This window comes from Leguminivora glycinivorella, chromosome 24 (genome assembly GCF_023078275.1).
Source record: "Leguminivora glycinivorella isolate SPB_JAAS2020 chromosome 24, LegGlyc_1.1, whole genome shotgun sequence".
Lineage (NCBI taxonomy): Eukaryota > Metazoa > Arthropoda > Insecta > Lepidoptera > Tortricidae > Leguminivora > Leguminivora glycinivorella.
This window is the reverse complement of record NC_062994.1, coordinates 11451968-11477833: the sequence shown is the minus strand read 5'-3', so window position 1 is coordinate 11477833 and position 25866 is coordinate 11451968. Positions and strand designations below refer to the sequence as shown.

Below are 25866 nucleotides of genomic sequence, written 5' to 3'. Positions count from 1 at the left end.
GTATCATATATCAAAATCAGGCTTGAGAAAATGAGGTAAGTTAGAGTCGTTTTTTGCCAACTTTGTCGCGTCTGGCAAAAGTTATGGCCGGCGGAAACGGTCTGGCATTGATGATAACCAATTTCTAACAACGTGCTCTAACACATATATAAAAATCAGCCTTGAGAATTTAAGGAAAGTAAGCACTTTTTTTTTTCACCTTCATCACTTGATAGCAAAAAATTGGCCGATGGGCCGAACTAGAAAATATGCACACATTAAACGCCGATTTGAACTCTACATTGTCCCAAAGTTTCATCCTTGAGAATTTGAGGAAGGTCTGGCGGGCCTGGGCTCTTGATCTATTTCTGCGTATCGTAGCCGAATGGCACAAACGCTCACGAAACCAAACTCTCGTAGATATTTCTCTCTATCGCTCGTGCGTATTTGCGCAGAGCCAGACTACCTTTCGCGGCGTTTCGCTTTCGTTTAGCGTCGCAGAAATGCCATTCTCGCGTTCGCGGCATTCGCGCAACAATAACGCGCGCCAGTGTGGAGGGCGCTTAATGAATAGTTAATGATACAGATATCATTTTGTCACTCATTTTGAAGCTGTTTAAATCTAAATGTGTCTCGTAAGCGTACATACTATAATAATCTTATACCTTTAAACGAGCAATTCTATAAACATAAATATAAGCACAATTATAATAGACTATTTCAACATTGTAGAGTACTAAGTATATTTAACAAAGTAAAACTGGCTGTGATCTTAGAATATAAAGACGTATTAGGAAAGCTGGATAGATACAATAGACCGACCAATCTCCGCCATTTGCCAAATGAACCTCACTTTAAAGTCCCAAAAACAAACAACGTATATGGCAAAAGAGTCTGGACTTCATATCTACCAACTTCACTAAACAGCTTTCCTAATCAAGTAGTAAAAGATATAGATAAGAAACCTATTCAAATAAAACATATCATAAAAAAATTTATGCTAAAAAATATCAATGAAGAAGCACTGATATAGATTAATTATAATAATTAGGTACTATAATATAGTATGTATTACCTGGTTACTACAATCTTAGATTTTAAAGATTACTACTAGGTTTAAGAAACTGTAATATTATTAATTTGAAATAAACAGTTTAAAGTTTAAGTTTTTAAGTTTTTTTGTATATTTATTTATATACACCGACGATCTTGGAAACCGCTCTAACGATTTCGCTGAAATTTGTAATGTGGGGGTTTTCGGGGGTGAAAAATCGATCTAGCGTAGCCTTAGATCCCGGAAAACACGAATTTTCGAGTTTTCATTCGTTTTTCTTTCGCGTTAGTAAATGTCAAATATGGTCGTTAATTTTGCCGCCCGCGCGAAGGCCCGCTTAGCTCAGTTGTACGAGGTCGGTGTAATGTTCGCAGACAGATCGCAGATGTCAGGCTTTCGAATCCCGGTCAGAAATGAAGTTGTTGTTTTTTGTTTTTTTTTTGTTTTTTTTTTGTACATATAAGAGTTTTTTTTATGTAAAGACGTATAATAAAATAGAACCGAGCGAAGCTCGGTCGCCCAGATATATAATATTAAACCTAATAAAATGCTACTAAGATAACACTGTATTTAAAACTCAGTTAGAAGGTTATACGTAAACGCGTCTAAAAGTTATTGGAAGATTATCGCTCGCGACTAACTAAGTTATTGGTAACACACTTAACTAGCGTGCGACGTGAAATAACATGGGATGACGAGAATAAACGTGTCTTTTAAGAAATCAGGACTCGATTTGAATTGTAAGGTACGTCAAATATTAGCCCTATATACGACATGGATCGGATATCCCAAAGTCAAAAGTGACGTTCATTTAGAAAAATGTATTTTTTTACAGAGACATATTGTCACTACTTTAAAAAAATCTCGTATCTCACGCTGCTCCTCAAAGTTAAAACGCAGTGTAAGTCTATATGCATTCCATACATACTTACTACAATTTTCTTTTCATTGACAGACTAAGATACAAGTTTTTTTAAGAGTAGTGACGATATCGGATCTATATCGTATTTAGAGCTAAAATGGAAATATTTTAAGGTTAAGTTGGCTAAACATACGGAAATAAAAAGTACTCGTATGTACTGATTTTGTTAAATTGATGGTTTCGATATTTTGCAAGTGATAATTCCAACTGTTACTCAAAGTATTAAGTTAGTCATACTTAATGTTATAAATGGGAAAGTATTTGTGTGTCTGTTTGTCTGTCCCTCTTTCACGACAAAATTATTTATTTATTGATTATTAATCTCTTCATTTATTTTAATTTTTAGGCTAGGTTTGTTATAATATGATTATAAAAGTAAAATACAAAACCACATACAAAACAATACAAAATATATAAACACATTATAAAAAACCTAACCTAGGGTGCCGCCAGCAGCGGGGCAGGGCCCAAGCTGCCGGTGGTTAGGGCTGCAGAGAGAGGAACCGTCGGACTATCCGCGCCGTGTCCAAGATCACCGCCGCACGCATCTGACCCTTGATCCAGCCACCTAGCGAGAGTCTCTCGAGATGTTGGTCGAGACTCTTCGCTATGAGACCGTTCGCTGAAACGACTATCGGGACAATGATCGTCGAATCAACATTCCACATGGCGGTTATCTCGTAAGTCAAGTCTAGGTACTTACTGGACTTGTCCTTCTCGGCTTTCACGAGATTCTCATCATGGGGGATGGTGATGTCAACGAGCACGGCCCGGCGTTGCGATCGATCTATTATGACAATGTCAGGCTTATTGGCTACAATAGTCCTGTCAGTGATAATAGATCGATCCCAATAGAGCGTGGCACGACCATTTTCGAGAACTGGCGCAGGTATGTACTTGTAGTACGGTACTTCGCGGTCCACAAGACCGTATTGAAGAGCAAGCTGCTGGTGAATGATCCTGGCTACGAGATTATGCCTGTGCAAGTACTCACCGTTAGCTAGATGAGAACAACCGGAGATGATATGCCTGAGTGACTCTCCGGGACGGCGGCGTGCCCGACAAATGTCGACCGTACCGTCCTTCAGGATATATTTCCGGTAGTTGTTCGTCATCATAACTTCGTCGGCAATTGCACAGGCAAAACCCTCGGTTTCTCCGAAGAGGTCCCCGAATCGTAACCAGTTCACCGATGCGAGCAGATCTACATCGGGTCCCGTGAGGGCCTTGTAGAACCGCCCGTGTAGCTGCTTGCTCTCCCATACCGCCTTGCGGTCCGCAGTGCTTAGTACCACAGGTTTGCGCCAGTTCTCTTTCGCCAAGGAGAGCGGCGTGAGGATTCCGTCTACTGCCACCACATCACGATGCATCTCACACTCGTTGTTAAGGAAGTAATTCCTGAGATTGTACACCTGATTATTAATATTATTATTAATTAATAACAAGCGTCCTATCTTAATAGTTTAGAGTGATCTTCGGGGATACTCGGAAGGAAATTAATAATCCACTGCAGAATGTTTGGTGCAAAGCATGAACTTACAGCGATATTATGTAATTGAAACTCTAAGGACAAGTGGTAAAAAATGGTTCGCATTAAAATGATTACTGAGACATTTGATAAAAAAAAATAGGTATCTATCGTCTTTTTACAGTAAAATGTTAAGTACCAGCTTTTGCTCGGGGCCTCGCTCTCGTTAGAAAGAGACAAAAGTAGCCTATGTCACTCTCCATCCCTTCAACTATCTCCACTGACTCTCCGTTTTACCGTGAAAGACGGATAAACAAACAGACACACACACTTTCCCATTCATAATATTAGTATGGATTTTCTATTTTTGAAATGTTATAATTATTGACGACCGGTCTGGCTCAGTCGGTAGTGACCCTGTCTGCTAAGCCGCGGTCCTGGGTTCGAATCCCGGTAAGGGCATTTATTTATGTGATGAGCACAGTTCCTGAGTCATGGATGTTTTCTATTGTATATGTACCTAAATAAGCATTGCTATTCAGCGAGGGAATGCTGCCAGCATCTTTGGCACCATGCCGGGGGGGCCCTATTTAGACGTATTTTAGTTTTTAATTTTAGAGTTGTTTTTTTTAAGAGTTTGCTATTATGTACTTATTTGTTATTTAAGTTTAATTACCTTCATAAACATTCCTCTTATTACGAGTGTACTAAAGTACCCATAGTACAAGCTTTGCATAGTTTGGGGCTAAGTTGATCTGGGTAAGATGTCCCCAATATTTATTTATTGTATTGTACCCTAATTATTTCCCAGAAGCGTTTTATTTGTAAAACTAGTTCTCTATTTCCTTGAATCTCCTACAACCAATCAGCTTACTCATTATTATCGATAAAAATGTCACGCTTAAGCCCCCGCTACAGCGTAAGCCCCCGCTACCGCTTTCCACTCATACCAGTCTAAGTCCCGAACAAATTGGTCCCAGAGCGCATTCACGTTTTAAAATAACAACTCGTCTTTTACAAGCTTTGGGCTTGTGAAACGTCGCTGGAGACAGGTTTAAAGTACATTGAAATATTATTTTTGATTGCTGGTAATTATGTTTTATTAATATTTAGATGTGGAAAAGGATTTTAAGGAGATTCGTTTTTAATGTTTCCTCTGTTGTCCGAAATGTGCAATTTTATGGTGGATTGTTTAGCATTAAATTTATTTATTATTATTTATAGGTAGTAGTGTTTTTTATACGTATTTAATACGTGGTGGAGGAAAGTGGACACTTTGGTGTGGTAGCTAACACCCGCGGTCGTGGCAAGCCACCCCTTAGGCACTGGTCCCACCGCGAGCTAGTAAACTATGAGCTATCGGCTATAAAAACGAACAAAAGATAATCACTTCCTCGTAAATAAAAGAGACACGGCGATGTTTATAGTTACTCGCCCAGCGGTGAGCTATCAATATCGCCGTGTCTCTTTTATTTGCACGGGAGTGCTTACCTTTTGTTCATTTTTATAGCCGATAGCTCATAGTTTACTAGCTCGCGGTGGGACCAGTGCCTTAGATGGAGAGATGACATCTGCCAACTAGCTGGCGATAACTGGATGCGGATGGCAATGGACCGACCTGGGGGGTTACCATGACGTACTAAAGACGTTCAGTTTAGGTTGAGAGAAAGGGACACAGCTATAGCAGTTACATAGCTCCGTCCCTCTCTCTCAACCTAAACTGAACGGCTTTAGCACGTCATGGTTACCCCCCTGGAGACACCGCTGACCTACTAAGTATATACCCAGTTTTATGCAGATGACAAAATAAATACCCTTATAATTCGTAATTCTTACCTTAAAAACCCTGAACTAAAGTAATTAAAAATAGTTGTAAAAGTAACCTCATCGATTCTTTCGACTAAAAACTTAGATGTTTACACACTTTAATAGTAATGTGTGTTTTATGGCCTGGGGGGTTACCATGACGTGCTAAAGCCGTTCAGTTTAGGTTGAGAGAGAGGGACGGAGCTATGTAACTGCTATAGCTGTGTCCCTTTCCCTCAACCTAAACTGAACGTCTTTAGTACGTCATGGTAACCCCCCTGTACAATGAGTTGTGTTCTAAAGAACTGTTTGACATGATGCCAACGGCCACTTTTCATCATCGCACCGCTCGCCATCGACAGGGCGCTCAACCACACACCTTGCAACCTAAATGGTCGCGCACCGTGCGGTTTCAGAGGAATTTCCTCCCACGAACGCTCCGGCTGTGGAATGAGCTCCCTGCCAAGGTATTCCCGACGAACTACATTATGGGGTTCTTCAAAAAAGGAGTGTACAAGTTTCTGATGGGTCGGCAACGCGCAAGTGACACCCCTTGAGTTGCAGGTGTCCATAGATTGCGGTGATCGCTATCCATCAGGCGAGCCGTATACCTGTTTGCTACCGACGTGGTTTAAAAAAAAATAAAAAACCGGCCAAGTGCGAGTCGGACTCGCCCACCGAGGGTTCCGTACAAACTTTCTTTCAAACTACCTAGTAAAAATAATCTCATATTTTCATATAACTCTAATGACTTGACTAGAAGACAAAAGTATAGGCACTAATGAGTATTATATCTTTTATCTTTTTTCTTTTAAATTATTTTTATCTTTTAAATTATTTAATTAACTATCTAATTAACAGTCACAAAACATTGTATCCATTCTATTCTAATATTATATAATGCTCAATGGCCCTTAATGTAATTTAAAAATGTATTACCATATTTCGACATATCAAACTACGAATACTAATATAATAATTTTAATTTTAATATACCATATAATAACTATGTACCTAAATCAATTGTGACGTGTAATATGTAACAATATTATAAATAAATGAGTATGAGTATGAGTATGAGTATAGTGTATAGCGCCATCTCCCGGTCAATTTGCTAACTAATTTGCGCGACCTGGTTTTTCAGGGATAATTCTTTATAATGTTAACCGATTTAAACAGTTTTTATTTTATTGGACAGAAGATGGTTTACGTAACATCTCGTATTAATTTTAAGTACGATATACATCCGCAAGGGTGGGTAAATTGAAAGTAAAAATCTGAAAAGTTTTTTGTGAATTAAAAAAAAAGTATTCAAAATACAAACACGATTATATTTTTAATGTAATATATAGCATAAAACCAATGTTTACTAAAATTTTCATAATTTTTCGTTGGTAAACTTCGGAGATAAGGGGGGGGAACGGTATTTTTTTGCCCCCCATTCATTTCGGCCATTTTCTACAATTAAAATTAATATATTTAAAAAAATTATACTTTCTATTTGTAGAGGTTTACAATGTTCACAACTATTCCAAATTTCAAGTTGATAGCATTAGTAGTTCTCGAGATATTTAGGAATGTGACAGACGGACAGACAGACGGACAGAGTCGCACCATAAGGGTTCCTGTTGTACCTTTTTGGTACGGAACCCTAAAAACGACTACTATGTCTGTATTTCAAATTTATATTTGACTTACTTTAGCGACCACATACATCCATCTCAAGGATCTTTTACCACTTACAAGATTTTAAATCTCGACGATTCCCAAGTCTAACGCATTCATTGGTGCGGCAAATGCACTGCAGGAACTGAAATCCGTCTCGAAGGCTTTTACATAACTTTCATATGTATACTTACCTATAACATAACTTAGTTATTTTTCCTATCATATCAATTGCTATCTCGAAATCTTTTACAGTATATCAACATTTGTTTAGGTTCAGGTATTATTATCACATTCATAACAATCGGTCCTGTTTTATTTTACGCCACTTAAGTAATTTTTATTAAGCAGAAACGTCTGCTAACGATTCTAAACATTTTTATATTAAAGGAAAAAATGGAAAAATTTACGCTTCCGGCGGGACTTGAACCCGCACCATTTTTGCAATCCGTGCAATGCTCTTACCAATTGAGCTACGGAAGCCACGCCGGACTTCGCAAATCTTACCCCTTATCTTAGACGTCACCCTAAGACGTGTAAAAAAAAAAAAAGGAAAGGCATGGAAAGATTTGCGAAGTCCGGCGTGGCTTCCGTAGCTCAATTGGTAAGAGCATTGCACGGATTGCAAAAATGGTGCGGGTTCAAGTCCCGCCGGAAGCGTAAATTTTTCCATTTTTTCCTTTAATATAAAAATGTTTACGCCACTTGTTCTGAACTTCTTAAACACTTGAGTCGTAATAATGTACTATATTGATAAACTGCCCAAAAATGTGTTTTAACCCCCGACCCCGTGTTGTTATAAGTTTGACGTGTCTGTCTGTGGCATTGTAGCTTTCGAACGAACGGATGAACCGATTTAGAATTCGTTTTTTTTTCGTTTGAAAGCTGAAAAATTTGTCATGTAGCCATGATTGATGAAAATCCACTAAATCGGGCTTTTGTTTTTCAAAATTTATACAATTTATATATGTATAAATACACTACAAATGTATACAACTTATAATACATGGGGTGGTCTGTTAAAAAACAATGGTTTATTCTTAAACTGCCTGAAAAATGAAATACTTTTAAAATTCACGTCACGTCTTTCAAAACTTACCCAGAACGGAACAAGCCCCTTCTCCTTGTCAGCCAGTATGGCCTCTTCGAGGGCCACGCCGCGCATGCTCTGATTCTCGTCAGACTCAATGTAGCGCATGCGTACAAGACCTGGGTAAAAACGTCATTATTATATATTTATTTTTTCACACAATTACAAATTACAAATCATTTATTCTGCAAATAGGCCACAGGGACACTTTTACACGTCAATCATATTCAAAACCCATCGAGGATCTAGAATATATAATATTTAAGCTTATATATATTAAAAGTATTTATTTACATGAACATATTTAATTTTTTATTTATAAGAAACAAGACGAGGAAATGTCGCCAATATCCTTGGTACAATGCCACATAGGCCTATTTAGAACAAGCTTTGCTTAGTTTGGGTCTAAGTTGATCTGTGTAAGGTGTCCTCAATATTTATTTAATACTAACTTTTGCCCGCGGCTTCTCTCGCCTTAGAAAGAGACAAAAAGTAGCCTAAGTCACTCTCCATTCCTTCAACTATCTCCACTTAAAAAATCACGTCAATTCGTCGCTCCGTTTTGCCGTGAAAGACGGACAAACAAACAGACACACTTTCCCATTTATGATATTAATAATAATAAGTTAATATTAGTGTATTTGTTATTATAAATTCTTTTATTTCTCAGTAGGTATTAAAGAGTTTACTAGGCAATTAAAAAGAAGCCGTCTTTGTCATTAGGAATTTTATTAGGACATAAAATAATTGACAAGACGCAAATTGACAGATGGGCCAAAATTGCGACCGAATGGAAGCCACCAATTACCCGAGGCAGGCCAAAAATGAGATGGCGGAAAGACCTGTACCATGTTGTACTTACCGATAAGTCCAGCTTTCTCCACGGACGAATGTGCCTGGTCAGAACAGTAGCAGATGAGATGCCCCAGCAGCTCTGAAGACTGCAGGTCAGGGTTCAGTTTGGATAGTTCCATCAAAGCCCTAGTGCGTGCTGCTAATAAGCTGACCAGTGTGGCTTCGCTCGCAGTTGTCTGCGAAGAAATTTATTTATTTTATTTTATGCAAAGTTACGGACTATTGTCTGTGCATTATTAGCTGTTTCATGGAAACTCCCACTCAGACAATCAAGCAAAAAATACAAAAAAAACTAACCTAAATACTGTCTAACCAAATACATACAAGAGAAGTTTGCGAAAATCGGACTTCTCTTGTCAGTCCTGCGGTAGACTACGTCAGTATCGCATCGGTCTAATAAGACATGAAAAGGTGCTCCTAGAATATTACACCATAAATCGTCTGCAATAGACGTTAAGGCCAATAATGACGATGAAATACATACAGAATATCTGACCAAAAGTGGGAGAGCAAAAAAAATCGAGAATTGCTGTCTACTGCTTCTTTTAACATTAACGTATCTTACTTGCGAATGGTTACAACATATAAATCTCACGAGATTTCTGCAATTTATGCAAATCAAAGAGGATCGAGTTTTATAGAGAGTTACTGTCAAAGTAAGATGTGTAATCACAGTGCATAGACTGCCATCTCTCGGCACAAGCTTAGAACTTTTGAACCTCAGTTTTGACAATTTGGCCCAAATTCTTAGCTTGATATGTGTTAAAATGTCAAACATTAATATGTATTAGCATCTAGCCGCGCGTGGTGTATCGCCATCTAAGTCACCGTACCTTTTTCTGTATGGTTTTGGAGTACGTTTTTTCTTAGACTTTATATGTTTTTAGGGAGTTACATATGTCTTTGATGCAAATTCTTCAAGGCCACCGTACCTTTTTCTCTAGGGCTTTGAGGTACGTTTTTTTCTTAGACTTTATCCATCTATACGGAGTTACAATTCTTCAATGAAAAAAGGTACCAATATAGGTGCTCGTAGCATACCTGGATGACCCCTCCCCCTGGGCTGTCGTTCTTCTCATTGAGGAAGCACTCCGGTAGACCCAGGATCTTCCCGAGCCAGTTCATCGCGATGGTCTCCAGCTCTGTGCCCGCTGGTGATGACGCCTGTTTAAAAAACTAACATTAATACACAATAAAATAATAATAATAAATAAATATTGGGGACACCTTACACAGATCAACTTAGCCCCAAACTAAGCAAAGCTTGTAGTACTATAGGTGCTAAGCGACGAAATACATACTTATATACATAGATAAAGAGTGGAAGGTTCAGTTCAAAGTGGAAGACCTAGGCGAACTTTTCTTGTTCAAATCGGGGAAATATTGCAAAAAGGCCAGGTCAGAAGTACTCGAAACCGACGAGCGTGTATGAGAAACGTTATGAAAGTGTGTGAAGCGAAAGTGATTTGTCAGGATCGTAGTAAATGGAAATCCGTGATCTCTGCCTACCCCTCTGGGAAACAGGCGTGATTGTATGTATGTATGTATGTGTGTATATACATAGAAAACATCCATGACTCAGGAACAAATATCTGTGCTCATCACACAAATAAATGCCCTTACCGGGATTCGAACCCAGGACCGCGGCTTAGATATGTATGAGACATTTCTTAAGGACCAAAACACTCCATCCTCCAAACCTCTGAGTGGTATTAACTTTTTCAGTTTCATCACTTTGACTCAAGAGTAAAATAATAATGATAAAGATGAGCAATTCAATGGCAAGTGCAGTTGCAGTGCCAATGCATACACTTGCGATTTGCGGGCGATTTGAAAGCGAAGCGAACGCGCAGCTAGTACGCCGCGAGTGCGCAGCGAGTTCGCCGCGTCTAGAGTCGAGACGTCATGCTGTATTCGTCAGTAAAATTAATTTCTATCCACTTTAGTTTAAGTCGATATTTGTAATAGTTTATAATCTACGAATGTGGGCAGATGGACAAGCAACGATAATGGCACCGTCGGAAGATACAAACACTGTTCCAATGGATATCGCGGCGAACACGCTGCGCACTCGTGGCAAGGTCGCTGCGAGTTCGCTTCGCTTTCAAATCGCCCGCAAATCGCAAATGTGATAAGGCCCTTAAACAAGTTGGATCACTTGCATCGAACACAATCCGTAGCGTATTGTATTTATCTCTATCGCCCTTCCTCAATGATGGTGCCTGTTGCGTTTTGAGTGCGATAGAGCGTCAACGATTATACTCTCGTCTCATGGCAGACCATGCCAAGATAGCTAAGGTAATAATATGGTACATACCCAAGTAAAGCAGAGTACGTTAAGCGCGCTGGATAGCATATCCCCCATGATGGAAGGGTAAGACGTCAGCTCGGGAAAGTAAGCGTGCATATGGGGAGACTGCCAATAGACCAGGATGCATAGACTTAGACAAGTTGCATCGAACACAATCCATAACGTACTCTGTCCACAATGTGCGACAGAGCCTGTTGCGTCAACCATTCTACTCTTGGCTAAAGGTCCCACTGAGCTTATAAGACATATTTTTATTAAGAGACCATATGGTCCCACTGCTGGGCAAAGCCGACCTCAAATTCCTCCACGTATCCCTATCCCCTGAAGTTTCCCACCAGCCCCTGTAGAAGGCGTCAAGCTTCTCCTGCCATCTCTGGCGAGGTCTACCGTAACACCTTACAATTTGTGATACCACAACGTAATGTCCAGTTCCATTTAAGCCTAATAGGCCATGGTACATACCCAAGTAAAGCAGAGTACGTTGAGCGCGCTGGACAGCATATCTCCCATGATGGAAGGGTAAGACGTCAGCGCGGGGAAGTAAGCGTGCATATGGGGTGACTGCCAGTGGACCAGCTGAAACATATTAAAGGTTTAGTTCTGGGTGTTCTACCTAAGACTCGCTGAATTAATCAAATTTTGATAATTCTGGTTCGTACCCGGTCCAGTTCCGCCGAAACGGACCTTGGTTCCCACTATATTTAAATAATAAATAAATAAATATTATAGGACATTCTTACACAGATTGACTGAGGCCCACGGTAAGCACAAGAAGGCTTGTGTTGTGGGTACTCAGACAACGATATATCCATCCATCCATACTATCCATATCCATCCATATCCATCCATACTAATATTATAAATGCGAAAGTAACTCTGTCTGTCTGTCTGTCTGTCTGTCTGTCTGTCTGTCTGTCTGTCTGTCTGTCTGTTACGCTTTCCCGCTTAAACCACGCAACCGATTTTGATGAAATTTGGAACAGACAATCTTTAGACCCTGAGACAGAACATAGGCTACTTTTTATTTCGAAAAAAAGGGATGAAGGGGTTGAAAAAGAGGTTGAAAGTTTGTATGGGATTTCTTAATTTTAAATGATAAAACCATGAAACTTTATATTTTAGCACTTGATAAGAAATCATTAAACATATATTTAAAGTCACATACAGGTCGAACGCGATTAATTAACATTATTTTTACCTTTAAAATAAACATGGTGGGAAATAAACATTAACTAAAAGCGGGTAGATTATATTTATTTGTCTACCCCGAACATTTATATAAATTAATATCGGGTAGTTTTGTGTTGTTTACATCTCCGGTGACATTTTGCTGGGACGTCAGTCTTCCGCGACCACGGCCAGTGCAACCTGGCCGAAACGTTGGGAAAAAAGGTAAAAATAATGTTAATTAATCGCGTTCGACCTGTATGTGACTTTAAATATGTGTACAAAGCGCGAGAACTTAAAGTGTTATATCATTAAACATCTTGATAAGGGATAGGGATAGGGATAGGGATAGCGATAGGGATAGCGATAGGGAAAGCGATAGGGATAGCGATAGGGATAGCGATAGGGATAGCGATAGCGATAGCGATAGCGTTAGCGATAGCGATAGCGATACGGATACGGATACGGATACGGATAATATGGGTATCGTTAGAGGGATACGGATAATCGGTCGGCGGTCTCTTACAATCAATGTGCTCTAAGACGATTGTTGTTGCAAGCAAAAGTATTATGTGCAATCGAAATAATCGCAGATAAATATACCTACAGAGAAACCTACGGTCCCTACGGATCCAAATGAAAATCTTAATGAATACTTTTATTACGCGGGCGAAGCCGCGGGTAAAAGCTAGTATAATATATAAATACCTATATATATAATAATAATATAATAATAATTTGTTTATTTTCGAATATCATGATCCATACATTACAATAACAATATTTACATTAAAAAAACTAAAAACTAATTTCTTAATTCTAACATACCTTAATAACACACATCATCAAACCATAACATATAAATTAAAACATCACTTTCTACATATAAATTAAAAAAGAAAGAAATAAAATCAAATAAAAATAAAAATCAAATAAAATAAATATTTTAATACTATGATGTCCCAATTTAAAATGTCACGATTTGTAAATACATGCAATATCAGTTCAATAAAATTCAATAAAATTTACTAGCACTCGTATAGAAAACATCCATTACTCAGGAACAAATATCTGTGCTCATCACACAAATAAATTCCCTTACCGGGATTCGACCCCGGGACCGCGGCGTAGCAGGCAGGGTCTCTACCGACTGCGCCAGACCGGTCGTCTAATATTAATACCTAATCGTCCGAATCAGCAATCGAATTATCATCCCACGCCTCAGGTTGCACGGGCGGGGTAGCGGGTAGTCGCTTGTGTAGGTACCCGGGCTGCACTTATCTTATCTTATCTTTTCTTATCTTATCTTATCTTATCCCAGACATAATATCGTCAATACTTTGAAAAAATCTCGTATCTCACTTTCCTACTCAATGTTAAAACGCAGTAACTCCATATGCAGCCCATACATCAGTTAAGTACTACATTTGTCTTTAAATTGACACAAGAAGATTGTGATGTAGTATGTATTTACCTATGTCAGTAGTACGTAAGCACTGCCTATATAATCGTGTACCTTGCCTAATATCAGTCAGAATAAATCATATATTCATCGAAGCTGTTGTTTCTCTAATGCCATCCGTACATGGCGACCCTGCCTTTTAAGGCAGCGGCCTCGTGTTCGCGAGTGCAAGGTTGTAATTAATTAAAAATGAAGGAACTAAATTAAATAAAAATTAAACAATTTGTGGACTAAAGTGGCAGAACAAGCAGTGTTTTGTTAAAGACTGAACAATGTCTGTGGGACTATACCCCATTTGGGCGAAGTGGCAGTGTATTCGTTATAACCTAATGTCACATCAATAATGCAGTACGACGTTACCTACTGTTAAAATGGGGTCCGGCACATCTAAACCACAAGAGGTAATCATCGCGCAGACGGCTTCAGGAGGAAACAATGAAGCAAATGCCTCGGTGAAGGATTTGGCATACCACGTCAGCAACACCAACATAGTCCTGATGACCATACTTGTCATTATTGCTCTGATCTTCGTGTACGGGCTATACAAGATATATTTGAGATGCCATAAGAAGATGATCCGTAGGGAAATTAACGGTCAAGTGGCCTTCAGGCGATCCTTTGGACTCGGGAAGAGGACCGGAGCAGCAGATGCGGTGTAACAGTTTTTTTTTTACGACGTCTTCCTCGGACTTTTGACGGCACGGTGACGCAATGCGACGAAAGTGAAGTGTTATGTGGTTCAAATGTGAGTTAGTAGAATTAATTACCTATAACATAGATTAATTTTAATATAAATTTATCTAAAACGTATCATATATGTTCGTCAAGTAAATGCCTTTAAGGCGATGTTTCAAGAGCTTACAGATTTATACAATGAATTAAGCAAACTTAAGCAAAATATTTCTAAGTTAAGTCTTGAAAAAAGAACAGAAAAGAAATTAAATGAAAAGTTGATAACAGCAAAAGAGTTATATGATACGTTTTTGGAGTATTCAAAAGTGATAGATAATAAAATCTTAAAAGGAGAAGTTACCAGCGATACAGTAGTATATATTGACGAATTACGTAATAATATCGAACATCTATATAACAAAATATACCAATTTTGTACGAGCAGTCATATTGTAAAGTCAACCGCCATGGAAAAATTCGATCTCAAAACGGCAGTCCACCTCTTACCTATTATGACCGGTGATGAGGATACGACTAAAAAATTAATCGATGCCATTGAACCATATAAATCAATGTTAGAAACGGACGGTATAAGAAAATTAATTAATTTCGTGCTCAAGACACGTTTATCTGAAAATGCCAAGTTACGAATGTCACAGTCATACACAGACTGTGAGTCGCTTATTCTGGACCTAAAAAATAATTTCCTAACCAAAAAGTCAAGTACTGCTATTCACAGTAAGTTAATGCAAATAAAACAGCAATCACTTTCGATTGATGAATTCGGTACACAAATTGAACAGTTGTTCGTTGATTTAACAATTTCTCAAGCCGACGGTGACCAAAATGCGCACAAGGTATTAAAACCTATAAATGAGAAGCTGGCGATAAAAAGGTTCACCGACGGGTTGCGAAATCCTACTTTAGGGATCATACTGGCAGCCAGGAATCTACCAACATTAAAGGATGCGATTCAAGCCGCGAAGGACGAGGAGATTTCGTCCACACGGGAGAACGGCGAGGTTCCAATCTTTGTCAATCGAAGGGGAATTACAGGTCAGTATAACCCACGCACAGGCCGAGGCTTCAATAACTCGCGTCGGGGAGCACCCGGCAACATGCAAGTGCGGAATTCCTATTACGGGAATCGGGCCTCGCGAGGTAGCTATACTCAAAATGAAACTGGGCGCGGTTTTGGAAATCCGACCCGCGGATTTTATAGGTTTAGATCTGATAACGTATTTACCCGAAGGTCCAAAAGTCAGCCCAATATATATGTAGCCGAAGAGCCGCAGCCTTCGACGTCAAGTCAGGATCAGGAAACTAAAAACACGACAGAAAACCCAGGTTACGAATTTTTCGTCCCTAATACGATATATGCATACAGATACGACAGTTCCTTAGAAGTAGTAATTGGAGACGACACGTTTCAGATGCTAGCAGATACGGGCGCCGCCGTATCGGCCGTGAAATATGAAACAGTTTCGCGGCTAAATATTCCAATCCAAAAGCAAATCGTTCCTATAATCGGTCTCGGCGGCGATCTTTACACAGAAGGCTATGCTTACATAGAGTTTACTTTACATGGACACCGCTTATGTCATAAATTTCACGTACTTAGAAACTTACCTTGCGGTCCTAGTGCCATACTAGGGCGGGACTTTTTACGTAAACATAAGTGTATTATAGACTACGAACAGAACACATTCACCTTAAATACAGCTACATTAGGGAAAATAACGGTACCCTTACAGCTAGGAGCATTAGGTAAAAATAACTATTTAACTTTACCGCCAAGATGTGAAAAAATATTCTTTATAGAAACTGAAGTAACCGAGGATTGTATAGTAATTTCAAAGGAGCTTTGCAATGGCGTATTTTTGGCAGGAGGATTATGTACACCGAAAGCAGGGAGAATACCAGTTCTGTTACTAAATACTAGAGATACAGAAGTGCATCTTAGTTATTTTAGGCCCGAAATACAAAAGATTAGACAATATACTTTATGTATGTTTGAAGATGCAAAAGTTAATGGGGACAGGGTGCGTAAAATGTTTTCACTTTTAGAGTTAAATCATCTAAATAGTGAAGAAAAAACCTCAATTCAGAATATTTGCGCAAAGTTTTCAGATATATTTTATATACCCGGTGATACATTAACGCCCTCAAAATTAGACCCACAGAATATTCACTTAAAACCCGATGCAACACCTGTTTTTGTCAAACAGTATAGATTACCACATTCTCAAAAATCAGAACTTGAAAACCAGGTACAAAAAATGTTACAAGAAAAAATAATCGAACCAACGCAAAGCGAGTGGTCGAGCCCAGTCCTTTTAGTACCTAAACACCCAGATTCAGAGGGTAATAAAAAATGGAGATTGGTAATAGATTTTCGAAAATTAAATGACCGTATAATGGACGATAAATTCCCTCTCCCTAACATCCATGATATATTAGACTCATTGTCCGGTTCTATGTACTTCAGTCATTTAGATCTACATCAAGGGTTCTTCCAACTCAGCTTAGCTGAAAAAAGTAGGCCATACACTTCGTTTGTATCCCCTTCAGGGCAATATTGCATGACTAGGCTACCAATGGGATTAAAAATTAGCCCGAGTTCTTTTTCAAGGGCAATGACGATAGCCATGTCGGGCCTTAACTACGAAAAGTGCTTAATATACATGGACGACCTTGTTTGCTTTGGAAGAAATTTGGATATGCACAACAAAAATCTGATGGCTATTTTCAGTCGCTTACGTAAATTCAATTTAAAATTAAATCCGAACAAGTGTGAATTTTTGAAGAAAGAACTTCTTTATCTAGGACACGTAGTGTCGGCGGATGGTATTAAACCGGACCCGGATAAAGTTAAAGTTTTACAGGGGTATCCGGAGCCACAAAACACAGAGGATGTAAAAAGATTCGTCGCCTTTGCTAATTATTATAGAAAATTTATTCCAAATTTTGCCGCTACATGTATACCTTTAAATAATTTAACACGTAAAAACGTGACATTCAAATGGGACGACGATTGCAAACAAGCATTTTTATCCCTTAAGCAGTCATTAGCCACACCACCCGTACTTCAATACCCGGATTTTCGAGAAGAGAACAAATTTATTTTAAAAACTGACGCGTCCGGAATAGCAATAGGTTCTCTACTTTGCAACGGAAACGGACACCCCGTAGCGTACGCAAGCCGTAGCTTAAATAAATCAGAAATTAATTATCCAACCGTGGAAAAAGAGCTTCTCGCGATTACGTGGTCCATTAAGTATTTTCGACCTTATCTCTATGGGCGGCACTTCATAGTAGAAACTGACCACAAACCGCTAGTGTATTTATTTAATATGACTAATCCCACTGGCAGATTAATTAAATTCAGGCTGCTCCTTGAGGAATATAACTTTGTGGTACGATATGTAAAAGGGACCGACAATGTTTCTGCAGACGCATTGTCGCGTATAACTTTAACAAGTGACGACTTGAAAAAGATGAGCGAAAATTACATATCGGTATTAACTCGCGCGCGAAGAAAACAAATGGAGCAGCAAAATAATACTCATGTTGATAGGGCTTCCGATGATAGGATTGATCACCCTAGAGTCGTAGAAGTACTTAAACCCCCGAGAAGTTATACGGAGCTACGATTTTTAAATGAAAACGAGTGGGAAGTTTTAAGTAGCAAGTGTCACGAAATACATGCCGATTACGCATATGACAAAGCGAAGTCTATTATTTATGTTAGGCCGGTAACCCGATCGCATCGCGCACGAGTTGCCTTTGCGAGGGAACTGAGCGAATTTTGTAATAAAATATCAGTCGACTGTTTATACATTTTTAGGAATATTGAGAACATAACTTTAATTAAAGAACTAGCTCAAACCATTAACGATATGACGCAGTGGTCCGGACCCTTCTTGCGCATATTGAAGAGCACTACCCGGATTGACAACCACGATACACAGCGCGTGATATTAAATGACTACCACATGCTCCCTACTAGCGGACATGCTGGAATCAGACGTATGCTAAATAATATTCGGCAACGTTATTTTTGGCCAGGATTAGAAAAAGACGTTGCAGAATTTGTCAAAAGATGTGACAAATGCCAACGTCAAAAATACTTTAGAAATACAAAGGAACCAATGGTCATAACGACTACAGGTAACTTTGCCTTTGATAGGTTATTTTTAGATTTAGTGGGCCCCTTAGTTAAGGATAGCAATAATTATACTTATATATTAACGCTGCAATGCGACTTGACCAAATACGTCGAGGCGTATCCGCTTACATCTAAGGACACAGTCTCAGTGGCAACCGCTTTTGTTAACAGTTTCATTTTGAGATATGGTATTCCTCGAGAAATAATAACTGACCGGGGTACTGAATTTTTGTCATCCACAATGCAGGAAGTATGCAAACTTTTAAACATAAGTCATTTAAAGTCAACGTCTTACCATCATCAAACCATAGGTTCCTTAGAAAATAATCACAAACATTTAATTTCTTACTTACGCATTCAAACTAATAATGAAACTAACAATTGGAGTTCATGGCTACCCTACTGGTGTTTTGCTTACAATACGACTGTTCATTCAGAAACCCGATACACTCCATATGAACTTGTCTTTGGCCGACGATGCAATATACCGAGTAATCTTTGTGATTCATTAGATCCTATGTATAACTTCAATGACTATTCCTTTGAATTAAAATACCGATTACAAAAATCCCAATATGACGCAAAATGTAATTTAATTCAAGGGAAAACATTAAGAAAAGCTCAGTACGACCACAAGGTTAAACCTGTAACTTATAAATCCGGCGATATGATTTTGATTAAAAATGAAGCGCTTAGTAATAAGTTAGACCCGCTGTATAAAGGGCCTTTCCTAGTTGTAAGACAAATTGACCCTAACGTTGTAATCATAGTTAAGGATAAAGAGGTGTCGGTTCATAAAAACCGTACAAAGTTGTATTCACCTTAGCAAATTATGTTTAAGTACCTACCTTTCTTTTTTGTTTCTTTATTTATGTAATGTTGAGAGAAAAAAAAAAAAAGAAAAATAATAATTTTCTTTTTTTTTCCTTTTTTGGTGGGGCGTGTGATGTAGTATGTATTTACCTATGTCAGTAGTACGTAAGCACTGCCTATATAATCGTGTACCTTGCCTAATATCAGTCAGAATAAATCATATATTCATCGAAGCTGTTGTTTCTCTAATGCCATCCGTACAAGATATGAGATTTTTTCAAAGTAGTGACGATATGCTCGTCTAGTCTAAGTTATCTAAGATTCTTACCGACCATTATAAATACATCCCAAGTTTCGAACTAGAAAATCTCAAGAGCAACTACTTTATGATTCGATCATATTATGTTTGTGCTCTTAATTGTATTATTTGGTGGCACATGAGAGGAAAAATACGACTAATTCCATAAACCGATGTTTTCAATTTTTCCTGAAGAAGTTAATTTGATTTTTTAATGTAAAATCATCTATACCAGAAACTAATTATGATGTAATAATATAGTCTCTTTCACTTTTTGTCTCGTTTTTAGCATTGTCTTTGTGTCTGTTTGCTTACCCCAGGCATGACATGACATGCTTATCAAGGTCTTTAAAAACGTCGTCCCACGCCTCAGGTTACACGGAAGCACTTATCTTATCTTATAATATATTATCTTATCTTATTCCAGGCATGATATGCTCATCCAGCTGCTTTAAAGATGTCGTCCCCGTCCCACGCCTCAGGCTGCACGGGAGGGGTAGCGGGTAGTCGCTTGTGTAGGTACCCGGGCTGCACTTATCTTATCTTATCTTATCTTATCTTACCCCAGGCATGATATGCTCGTCAAGGTCCTTAAAGATGTCGTCCCACGCCTCAGGCTGCACGGGAGGGGTAGCGGGTAGTCGCTTGTGTAGGTACCCGGGCTGCACGGACGGGTAGACTTTCCTCTCGCGGATGTTCTCGAGGTAGTCCGCTATGTAGTCTACCATCTCCTTAGCTGTATAAAAAAATAGAAGTTAGTATCTGTCTATAAATAAATTAGAGATGCACCGAATATTCGGTTACTATTCGGTATCCGGCCTATTCGGTCTTTTGATATTCGGCCGGATACCGAATGTGCAATTTTTGATTGAATGATTTTGGGGTAAACAAATTAAATGTTAAAAAAAAAACAGTTACGGTTATAATACTTATAATCATAGCCATTTATTATTAAAAACTACACATTTAAACAAAATCGGACTCCGCGCGAAGTTCACTAGTTTCACTACGAAACAAGTCAAAACCTGCACGACGCGCCAGCTTTGATTAGTGGGGTAAAATTAAAATGAATCCAGTTCTAAAGGTTTTCATTCGTGTTAACCACATCATACATTACAACTAGGGAACAAATCAAATTATTTTATTGAATATTTTTCGATTTGTTCTTTTTTCAATTCAGCTCGGCCACCAGTTCGCCCTGTCGTTTTTTCTTTCGTGTATGATATCTATTTAAATTTATAACACATCATACTCGTACATTGTTTAAATTCGCGTTCACAACTCATCTCCCTATTCTTCAAAAATAGCTGATCAATGTTACCCCACGAATCCAAGTAACCCCAGACTATCAGTATTTTCATTATTTTTAAAATATCTTAATACGAATAAAGTACTAACCAAATTCTACATCCGATATGTTAAAAGACTAAAACGACCCGACTCTAACTTTCAGGTAATGTTAGGATATGTTAAATATTGACTTTAAATACGATATGAATCGGATATAACTGTCAAAAGTCACGTTTTCGTATTCGAGCGATATAGAAACCGATGAATAATATTGGTGTGCGATATTCGCAGTTTTAAGCAGACTTTCCGATACTTGTATTAATCCGAAGTTAAACTTAAACTAAACTACTAGATATACTTGATCTACTTCGGAAAGGACAATAGGGTTTACAGAATTTATCTAGCCCACGCCATGTAAAATAAACAAGGAGAGTATTAAGATATAAGCATTTATAACATACAACATACAACAACATACAATCACGCCTGTATCCCGTAAAGGGGTAGGCAGAGCACATGAAACTACTAAAGCTTCAGTGCCACTCTTGGCAAAATAAGTATTTATATATTATATATATCGTTGTCTGAGTACCCACAACACAAGCATTCTTGAGCTTACCGTGGGCCTCAGTCAATCTGTGTAAGAGTGTCCTATAATATTTATATTCTATAATATTTTTATGTATATCGTCGCTTAGGACCCCTGTTGACCTTAGCAAATGTGTTTCTTAATATTTATGTAAGTATTTATTTTATTATACATATTGATTATATTCGTGTAAGTACCTACATACTTGTTGTGACAGTAATAATAAGAGCAACTGGACTGTAAATTTATAAATAAATCTTAACCAAAATATTGGCTAAGCCATTGGCTACAATTGAAAAGCAACAAAAAACATCGTTTACAACGCAACAAGTGTCCATTCTCCGCTTCCTTTCATTCCTTTGAAGAACTGACTTAACACTGTGTCGAGTGTGTGCCGCTAGATTGGAACGACTTGTGGTCACATCTGCTAGTTCTAATTACAGTAAGTATCTAGCAAAGAGGATCGAGTATTATAGAGTTACTGTCAAAGTAAAATGTGTAATCACAGTGCATAGACTGCCATCTCTCGACACAAGCTTAAAACTTTTGAACCTCAGTTTTGACAATTTGGCCCATATTGTTTGCTTGATATGTGTTAAAATGTCAAATATTAATATTAGCGCCATCTAATCCCATCCCAAAGGTGTAACGCCATCTAGGCCACCGTACCTTTTTCTCTAGGGCTTTGACTTTATCCGTCTATACGGAGTTACATATGTCTTTGGTATCTAGGAATAAAAGAATAGGTACCAATTCGATATATCGGGAACATTTATCAAATGAGAGTTCTGAATCACGGTGTTTTCAGTCAAAGGAAAGAGTAAATCCGATGTACTTAGGATATGTTTAGGAAACTCAACGATAGAGGGCGCGAAAAACTATTATATGCCGTAGTGCAAGTTGTTCTTTAGATGTCACTGTCAAACTTTGTAATGACTTGTTGTCGTAAAATGTATAAGTATTTTTTTGATGTCCAAATTCTTCGCTAGATGTCGCCGTACCAGCTGTAAACTAGCGAACGACATTCTATGATTAATTTACGTGTAATTAAATATAAGTCCGTGTAGAAATAAAAAATAAAAATAAAAATATGTGGCGTTTCATGTTTAAATGGTTCACCTGCTTTATGTGCTATAAGGAACCTTTAAGCATGGAAAGTCACATGAACATTTGTCGTAACTTAATAATAGATGGCGCTGCATTCGAAAATCTTCACTGATAACTCTATACCATACTATTCAATATTACTCTACGTTTACACGGTTATTTTCATTAGATTTAGGTATATTGATCGGATTAGATATATTTTTACCCAACTTTGACATTCACCCGCCTTCTTCAGTTTTAGTGATCATGATGCATGTCACAAATTTAAATTTGTGTAATTTAAAATGTCTAAATTCGTATCTGGTGGAGAAGTGTTTTTATTCTGTGGATGAATTTATAGGCTCAAAACAGTTTTTTAGTGATTCTTTTTTCTTTCTGACATACCTAATATAATGAATGAATATTTTCGATGTTGACATAGATTTATGTATTGTTAGTTATTTATTAAGTTAAATTACATTTATTTTTCAATTTATAGATATTTAGTTATATTGTAGTTGTGATATTATTAATTGTGAGATTTAATTGTAGGTACCTATCATAATAATTATGTAATATTCAAACACAATGTAGGTATATTGTTAAAAGAAAAAAAAAGTAAACCGAGTCGAAATATTGGGAGCTCAACAAAAATCAAAAAGGTAATCGCGGTCTAAGTATAACCCGGTCAATATTAAGTCTAATTTATCAACTGAATCTTGTAATAACAGTGACTGTAATTTTTTAAAATTGTAATTACATACACTCAAATTACAAAATATATAGGTACATATATACATATAAATAAATAAATAAAATAAAATAAAATTCGTTTATTTCAGATCCATCATTGATCCATAAGATGTTACATATGTATACTGCAGTACACACAGACGAAATGCAAAACATATGTTTGTATGCACGTATGCATAATCTTATGCGCATAATTATTTTATTTTGTTATAATTACGAGTATACGTAACAAAATTGTATAAATATACAATAAATTTATTAGATTTATCCAATAAGAATGTTCAAATTTCATTAAAGAAATTATTTTATTTAAGAATCAGTAACGTTTGCAACCCCTGCTTTTAACCTTAGAATAAATTAGAAATAGTAATTTAGCTACTTTAGTCTTGGGCGAGACATGAACCGTCTTAGTCAATCTTCGAAGACGAAAACTCACACACATATCACTGTTTAATAATAAATCTGGGCGACTGGGAAAACTCGAAAATTCGTGTTTTCCGGAATCTAAGGCTAAGCTAGATCGATTTTTCACCCCCGAAAACCCCCACAAAACAAATTTCAGCGAAATCGTTAGAGCGGTTTCAGAGTTCGTATACATATATATTTATAAATAAATAAATATACAAGATGCTCGTTTAAAGGTATAAGATAAAATATTCTTTATTCAAATAGGCTTACAATAAGCACTTTTAAATGGTCAACAGTGTACAATTTTCATCTTATTCTAAATGTCAGAGCAATTTATAGGTATTGGTCCGTGCCAAGTGCCAAGAAACTCCATAGGGCGCTGTCTAAAAAAAATATTGATGCCACCACTGGGGCCGTAGAGCTGGCAGCTTCCTCGCTCAGCGCATAAGCGTTGCGATTCAGCGAGGTAGTGTTGCCAGCATCTACGGAACATTACCGAAGGGGGAATTTTTATTTTAGTTTTAAGCAATTTAGGGTTTTTTCTATTATTTATTAGATTATTGTCATTAATTTAGGCTATGTTAAGATTTACGTTAATTTACATAGTTTATAATTTTAATAAATATTATTTACATACATACATACAATCACGCCTGTATCCCATAAAGGGGTAAGCAGAACACATGAAACTACTAAAGCTTCAGTGCCACTCTTGGCAAAGCTTGAAGCTGAAATATTATTTATTGGTGCAATAAACAATATTGTTTTAAAACTACATTCCAAGATCATCATAAAGTCCATAAACGCAACGTAACTGATCTGTAATTGAAAGTTTTCTACTTAGAATAAATTAAAAAGTGAATAATTACAGCATTATCGATGTAATTGGTCACTTTTCGGTGAAGGAAAACATCGTGAGGAAACCGGACTAATTCCAATAAGGCCTAGTTACCCTCCGGGTCGGAAGGTCAGATGGCAGTCGCTTTCGTAAAACTAGTACCTACGCCAAATCTTGGGATTAGTTGTCAAAGCGGACCCCAGGCTCCCATGAACCGTGGCAAAACCCGGAATAACGCAAAGAGCATTACTTTGTAAATTGATTTTGCTAATTAATTAATAAAATAATCTTCTTGATTTTGATTACTGCCTTTTATTCTACTCTTTAAGTCGGTCTTTGAAAACGAAAACTCAATTTTTTTCTTTTTTTTAATACTATCGGAAGAGAAAATTCTTTATTTACAAGAACATATTTACATAATTATATAAGAAACTAAGACTAAACTTAAAAGCTAGCTAATGTCTAAAATAGGCCCTTGAGGCATTGTACCAAGGATACTGGCGACATTTCCTCGCTGTATCGCATTTTTGTTTTACTTACATAAATTTTCCTGTGTTTAAAATACAATTGTGTCCCGGATTGGTTCCGTACATTCCCAGATCACCATAAACGAGACGTAACTGATTCAATATGGCAAATCCGACGATTCGTTTTATCGTGTAATATCGCTTTATCGCTAAGCGATATATTGTCTTTGTTTAGAGACCAACATAGAGAACAACACGGTCGGGTGGGGTGGGGGAATAGTTGCTCTGAATTTGTCGCGAGAATAAATATTTTATTTTTTGACATTTAGAATTTATTCTAGAAGTTTTTAGACTAGTATTTTTTATACAATTTAGATTGATATAATTTTATTAATTCAATGTAATTTTAAAACAATATTGTTTATTGCACCAATAAATTGCTCTGATATTTAGAATAAGATGAATATTGTACATTGTTGACAATTTAAAAGTGATTATTGTACGAGTAAGTCTATTTGAATAAAGAATATTTTGACTTTGACTTTAATGTTGTTTGTTGTTAGGTATATTTTATGGTTGTTAAAGTTATGTGCTTCATTTTTTGATGTCATCCTGTTATATTGGTGAGCAATCCATACTAATATTATGGGAAAGTGTGTGTGTCTGTTTGTTTGTCCGTCTTCCACGGCAAAATGGAGCGACGAA

At 37.4% G+C, this 25866-nt stretch overlaps 1 protein-coding gene and 2 non-coding genes across 11 annotated transcripts in view; 1 reads left to right on the top strand and 2 right to left on the bottom strand.

The window, feature by feature from the left end:
- The window catches only part of LOC125238942 (histidine decarboxylase), a 61840-nt gene that overhangs the window by 13606 nt on the left and 22368 nt on the right, over positions 1–25866 (bottom strand). For 8 of the 9 annotated variants that reach the window (XM_048146433.1, XM_048146438.1, XM_048146440.1 and 5 more), the window contains exons 3-7: positions 20294–20466; positions 11613–11726; positions 9881–10003; positions 8847–9015; positions 7994–8103 (exon numbers count right to left, since the gene is read on the bottom strand). In XM_048146433.1, the coding sequence (XP_048002390.1) occupies positions 7994–8103; positions 8847–9015; positions 9881–10003; positions 11613–11726; positions 20294–20466 (689 nt within the window). Of the gene's footprint in view, positions 1–7993; positions 8104–8846; positions 9016–9880; positions 10004–11156; positions 11226–11612; positions 11727–20293; positions 20467–25866 lie in introns of those variants that run through there. The other variant, XM_048146441.1, reaches the window with a different exon arrangement.
- On the bottom strand, positions 7304–7377 carry Trnas-gga. The gene has a single exon. It is a non-coding gene; the product is annotated as a tRNA-Ser (tRNA).
- Trnas-gga lies at positions 7481–7554 on the top strand. The gene has a single exon. It is a non-coding gene; the product is annotated as a tRNA-Ser (tRNA).